The sequence below is a fragment of the Enhydra lutris genome, unplaced genomic scaffold, assembly GCF_002288905.1.
Source record: "Enhydra lutris kenyoni isolate GAN:26980312 unplaced genomic scaffold, ASM228890v2 scaffoldscaffold59, whole genome shotgun sequence".
NCBI lineage: Eukaryota > Metazoa > Chordata > Mammalia > Carnivora > Mustelidae > Enhydra > Enhydra lutris.
The window spans coordinates 12,781,819-12,788,220 of record NW_019154143.1 but is presented as its reverse complement, the minus strand read 5'-3'; the positions used below and the strand labels follow the sequence as shown (position 1 = coordinate 12,788,220).

The following is a 6,402-nucleotide window of genomic DNA, read 5'->3' as shown; positions in this document are numbered from 1 at the left end:
TGTATCAGTTTTGAAACTATTTTTTGTACAACCTATTCCTAAGAATGCTTGAACTTCAAAAGTATTACTATTTCCTACAAAACTTAACATGAAAACTTTAAAAGTCTCCTTTTGTGTTTGGTTGTTTATCTCAGAATTTCTTGCCCTGAAATACCTAAAAAATGCAAAAACCTTCTAGAGCTTCTTTCTTGACAGAGAAGTCTTTGAAACTTTCCTCTGCTAACTGTAGACTGAAGAAAGACTGTTCCTAATTCCTAACAGGAGTCTTTATCTCCTGTGTATATAGGAACTTTGTTGTACCCTGGACAATAAAAGTGACTTCATCAACATTGGTCATTGCACACCACACAGAAATCATCAACATCTATAAGGGATGTAAGGAGAACCTCCATGAGGTCCAGGTGGGGAACAGGGCTCTAGGAGTCTCTAATCTTGACCAACATCACCTCAAGGAGCAAGGACTTACACAAGTGGGTTTCATTGCACTTTTGTCTCTTTGCCAGGGGACGTCCCTTTGGAATCTATAAAACTGAAAGCCAATGTGTCATTTGTGTCCCTTGGGATGATTCTCTTGCTACTTTGTTTAAGTTGAGTCCATTATTCTGGGGTCAGGGTGTGTGGGTGGGGAGTGTGATGCTGTTATACATTCTGTAGAACTTGATCTATACATTTTCTCAGCCAAACAGCACAAACTTATAATGCTTTGGTGAACTTGAGAGACAACAGACCTGTGTCCTAACTGATCCCAAACGGAAGTTCTCTCTGCCACCTAGCAGAGGGAGGGTCTCCAAAAGGAGGTCTGTTGGGTAGATTCTTGGAACCTGTGACTGAAATGGGTCACCTTTTCTAAATAACTGCAAATACTCACCCACTAGTGGATGAATGCACAGAGAATAGTTTTGGCTCCAGGCAGCTCGCATATATATGTGAATGTGTTGATCTTCTGACTTTTTAAGTTATTTCTGAACCATGTGAAGCAGGTGATTTATGAGATTCAATGATCTAGATATTTCAAAACCCTGATCTCCATATACATAATCTGAATTCCTTCCCAATATTGTTATTTCTCTTCTTTGTTCTTTTGGAAGAAGTAAATAACTAAATGACTTTTGTAGGACCGAGATTCATGTGAGTCCTTTGAAGAAATGGGAGCAATGTCTTATGTCGGCTGTGAAGGTTATTCTTGTATCAATGCTAATCCTTGGTCAGGGCCCCCAGTCCCCACACTCTAATCGGGGAAAGTGAGACAGAAGTTCCCTTTGACCACAGGCCACCTCATAATCCCTCTATTTATTAAACTTCTAACTCTGTGCAGCAATGTGCATCCCCAACCCCAAAGTGTCTCCTGTGAGGGAAGGAACTTCTGTCCTGAGGAATTCTCATGAACTCCTACAGCTTTCTTGTCAGTTAACAAATACTCTTCCACCGCTTTAATTTGAAATGGACTGTTTGTTTGTTGTGTGTTTGCTTTTTCCCTGTGGAAGGTTTGCTCCCTTGTCTCCTATGCCAGAAGACTGCTTTCCCCCATGTATCCTTCTAACAGAGAGCTCTCTCATCAGGGCAGAGAGGACACATTCTGAGCTCAAGCCCTAAGACCCCTGTTCCTTAAGGAAAATAAGGAGGCCAGATTTTCTCAATACATCTGTGGCGAAACCTTAAGGTCTTTCTTTTGAGACCTGGCCTTCCCCTGAGTCAATGTGCTTGAGAGCAGGAACTGACTTAGGTCTAGAAACTGAGTCAGAAGCTGTGACTTTAGGCTTCAGCAACCCTGAGCTAGAGTTTGCCAGTTAGAGAGAAATAATACATTCTGTATTATACAGTCTGAGGGTCAACACATTGACTTAATTTCTCATAATGTGTGCTCAATTATCTACTGCCACATTCTCTCTTTCTGACATCATTCTATCCCTGTCCATTTTAGAAAATGAACAGCTTCTGCCTATGCAGGTTATTCTGACCATGTGGTCTGTGCTACTCTCTGACATCACTGGTCACAGGGATTGTTCCCCAGAAAGCAGACTCACATCGAATATAGCATGTGCAACACTGGCTGGGGAATGTTCCTGACATCACCACCTCTGGAAAGAGAAGGCAGGATTGGGCAGAGGCAGAGTGGAACTTGGATGCAGTAGAACAAAAGCCTAAGCCAGCTCCCTGGGGTGTGCAGCCCTGTGGTTGCCCTCGAAAGTGGACATGAGTGGGGACACACAGGTCAGATCCTTACCCGGAATATCATCACTTCCTCTCCTGCTGTACCATCATGCACCCGTGATGCACTGGCCAGAGACGCCGGTCTTTTCATAGTGGTTCCTCCTTTCTCCTCAGATTCCCTCATTTTCACTTTTATTTTATTTTTATATTTATTTTCACATACATTATCTATGGAATGTATAGAGAGTCTATCACATTGTTTTTGTTATCACTCTGGGACTTTGAAGGAATTTTTAAAGTTTGTGACAGGAAAGAAAAATGACTTTAGCTTTGTTAAGGGAAGGCCTCCAATCTGGGTCTATATCCATCCCATATGTATGTTTCGGAAGGAGACTGCTGTTCTTGCACATTGTGGAGGAGGTGTCCCCACTGTCCCAGACACTGGGCACAAGGAACCACCCAGGGATGGAGAAGCTCCAGTGCACAGTAGTCAAGTGGTGGTCCCTGACCAGCTGTGTGGAGGACACCAAGCACTTTCAAGATGCAGTTTACTGAAGGGCACAGCCTCCTGGCTCTGGGTCTGCTTTCAGTGGCTTCGAGTCCACACTCATCCTCCAGAGCTGCTGCCTGTGGCTCTACAGGGCGGCATGGAGACCCTAGCTTGAGAACAACTAGCCCATCAGGAGTGTCATCATCTAATGGGAGTGGAGGGCGTAGAGGAAGAGCCCCTGTCCTTGACCAGCGGCAGGCACGGGGTTCCATGATTCCCTCCTCAGGTATGATTAGGTTCCTAAAGCAGCTCACAGAACTCAGAGAATAACCTACTTGTGTTTACCAGTTTACTAAGGGATATGAGAAAGGATCCAGTTGAAGAGCTAGATGAAGGGATACACAGGGTGAGGACTGGGAGGATCCTGAGAAATGGTGAGAATGAATTTGGTAGTTTTTAGGATCCCTTCCAATGGGGAGAATTTCCAGGGACAGCAACTTTAAGTAACTGAAGTACTGTAGTCAAGTACTGTTTCCCAATCCCCAAATTCCCCTCCATTTTTTTTATGGAATTATCTGTGGTTGAGATTTATTTCCTTCTACCCCCTCCCACCCCAAGACCACAGAATATCTTGTCACATTGCTTTGACTGCTACAATTTTTGTACAGTTGACCTACCTTAAAGGACAAAGAGAGGTTATTATGAGCATCAAGCCCCTCCTTGTGTTGAGACAAGAATGCTGGGGTCAGCCTTGAGAGGTCAAGGTGCTGTGTGTGGTGTAGAAATGTGCCCAGTGCTGCTGAACCTCCTTCCACAGGGTTACTCTAGTAAGGTACTAGTAAGATCCTAGTGTGGGGGCCTCAAGACTGTGGGTTTTGGTTTCATTTTATGGTGCCCGATTAGCTCTATAATTGATGTGATTGGAAGTTACTGCTTTCAGGACCCTTTCCTTGATCAGAAGAATTAGGAATGGAAACCAGATATTCTTTCCTGGATCTGATCCTCCTACTCTGTACTCCTATCTCCATATATTCTGCTATGTATTTTCTTGCATAGGGTTAAAGTTTTGGGGTTTTATGTTTAAAAGTGGAGCCTATTTGAATGATGTTTCTTATGTATGTTGTATGAAAATGGATATCCTTTTTCCATAGGGAACACTGTACATGAGCAGTTAGTGTAACTGGGAAAGGAAGAAGGTGAGAGAGTGGAAATAGAAAACAAACTAATTTCTGAATGATACTAAATATTATCCTGTTGAAAATATCACAAAATTAGTTAGCTCAAAAATGTATGGAACTTCTCGTTGTCCCATATATGGCTCAGGTTTCTGATGCTCAGGCTGGGTAACTGTCCCTGATGCACGCACACAGGCCAGGAGGGTCAGGGTGAGGTTCAGTGTGGCTCTCCCTGGCAGCTCACTGTAAGGGACTATTTAGCCAGAGAGATTCCATCTGGTTAAACAGTGATTTTGTTGTATATGCAGTAAAACCTAAACTGACCCTGCCCCCCACTCAGGGAACTTACCAGTCCCAGGTAACAAAGCCCAAATACAAGGGCGGGTCAGGCCAGGTGGAGACATCCAATCAGTGGGGCGTGCATACTGTCTCCCTAACTACCAAGAAGTGTGGGTCCCCCCATTTGGGTGCCAATTCTGACCAAAGTGATAGGCTAGTTCAAATATCTACTAGGGTAAATTGTAATTCAATTGGCCACCTGTGTGTGACCTACCATGACTGTGCAGCATTCTCTGTGTGTTACAATCTCACTGGCCACCTGTGTGTGGCCAGGCCCAACCACATGGCCTTTGCTCTATGAAAGTTAGTCGGTAAGGCAGGGAGGGGTTACCTCTTTGTAAGAGATGGTCAGTTTGATTCTCAATGCTTGCTCAAAATTAAGCTTTGCTTGACCTTCGCTTTGTATCAGTCTCACTCCTTTGATCACAGACCCATTATTGGGGGACCTAACACTCACCACTCAGACCTCAGGCTGATCACATCCCTTCCACAGCTGGTTGTGCCCTGCTGAGGCTGTTGGCACCCAGGGGCCAGGACTCGGTCTAGAGCACTCAACTGCAGGTTAGTGCCCTGGGTTCCCCAGCACCTGCCTCTGACGCCAGCTCAGAGACTCTGCTGTGTCCACTCCCCACTCAGGCTAAATATGTGCCCAGTGGGGACCACCAAACACAGAGGTTTGTGTTTGGGCCTGAACCACTGTGGAAGGATCGTGTGTACTTTGCCCGCAGCAATAAACCCCAACACCGTCAGCCTCCACCCTGCTGATGGTCAGGGTGAAATCTGTCCCTGACCCACTGCCACTAAACCTATCTGGGACCCCAGTGAAATGGTTGGAAACCCTGTAGGTCAGGCCCTGTGGGGACTGGCCTGGCTTCTGCAGGTACCAATGCAAATAGGTGTTTCCATTACTGTGTACGAGGCTCTGACTGGCCCTGCAGGAGATGGATGCTGGCTCTCCAGGGGTGATGGGCAGGGACGTGGGGTCTGTCATCATGATTTCCCCACTGGATCCTAAAATAATGAGAAATAACTACAGGTTATGGAGAAATATTATAAGCCATATTTATTATATTAAATTTCATTTATGTTAGGATATATCACATCTTGTGAATTGAATCCTACTTTAAATATATCCAATCTCTATGGATAACCCAAGAATTGCAGGGCACAGAGTGGCCACAATTTTTTTTTCACCATCTCACTAAAGCACTGTTCTTTTTTCCCTTAAGTTTCCTCATAATTTTCACAGGTCTTAAAATTAAATTCCCCTCTGCAGGGTCATCTCACCCCTGAACAGAACACACTAGGAAGTAATAGAACCCAGACAGCTCACCCTCCCCACCCCAATCTCCCATCTCCTCCCCCATCTGCTCTTACCTGAGACCCAGAGCATCAGCATCTCCAGGAGCTGAAAAGGGACCCTCATTTTGAGAAGCTGAACTGATGAATGCCAGTAAGTAAGAACATGCTCAGAGCTGACCTTTATCTGAGACTTTCAAGGCAAAGTCCTCCCCAGGGGACAATATGCAAATCCCGTGGTGGGTGTGGCATAGTGGAAAGAGTCAAAGGCAGGGTGCAGGTCCCTCTCCTAGAAGAGCAGTAACTTAAAATGCCTTCTGTGTTTGGAGGGATACTAACAGAGACAAATTCCTTACTGCCTGCGTGGGAAGCAGGATCTCTCTGTGATAATCAGGATCTGTGGAAGGACACAGTGCTCCTAGCACTGTCTTCAGAGAAAGCTCCAGAGATCCTGATGATACAGGCATGCGTGTCCAGAGTCCATTTCTGGCAGGTGAGTGGCCATCCTGCCTGGATTCCTGTCAGCTAATGTCCAGGATGATACAGGTCCCACTCCCACTCCAGCTGTTTGGCCTGTGATCTCCGGAATCCAGGATGAACTGACGATGGTTCAGGAGTCTCTGGGATCTGCTGTTTCCAGGTTAATGGTTTAAAACATTTCAGTAATGATTTAAAATGAATGAAACTCACCCTGGGAACTTGTGTATTATACTCTGTGTGAAAATGAGTCTTAAAAACCTACAGAGGTAGAAAAGAATCTCTCAGTTACAGGAGGAGAGCTCATAGTCCTGCAGAAGAGAGTAGGAGAGAAGACAGAATTTTATGCTTTAGGCAGTGAGTATGAAGTTTGTGGTAACCGTTTGTTATAATATCATGTGTATCCTGTCCTGTTTCGCTCTCTCTCCCCAGAGCTAGATACATAAATAGAGAGAGAGAGAGAGAGAGAGA

At 45.0% G+C, this 6,402-nt stretch overlaps 1 gene segment (V, D, J or C); it reads right to left on the bottom strand.

Moving 5' to 3' along the window:
- Positions 1 to 4,792: 4,792 nt before the first annotated feature.
- On the bottom strand, positions 4,793 to 5,581 carry LOC111158405. The segment is given in 2 exon segments: positions 4,793 to 5,166; positions 5,533 to 5,581. Coding segments are annotated over 2 exon segments (423 nt in total).
- Between the last annotated feature and the right edge of the window lie 821 nt (positions 5,582 to 6,402).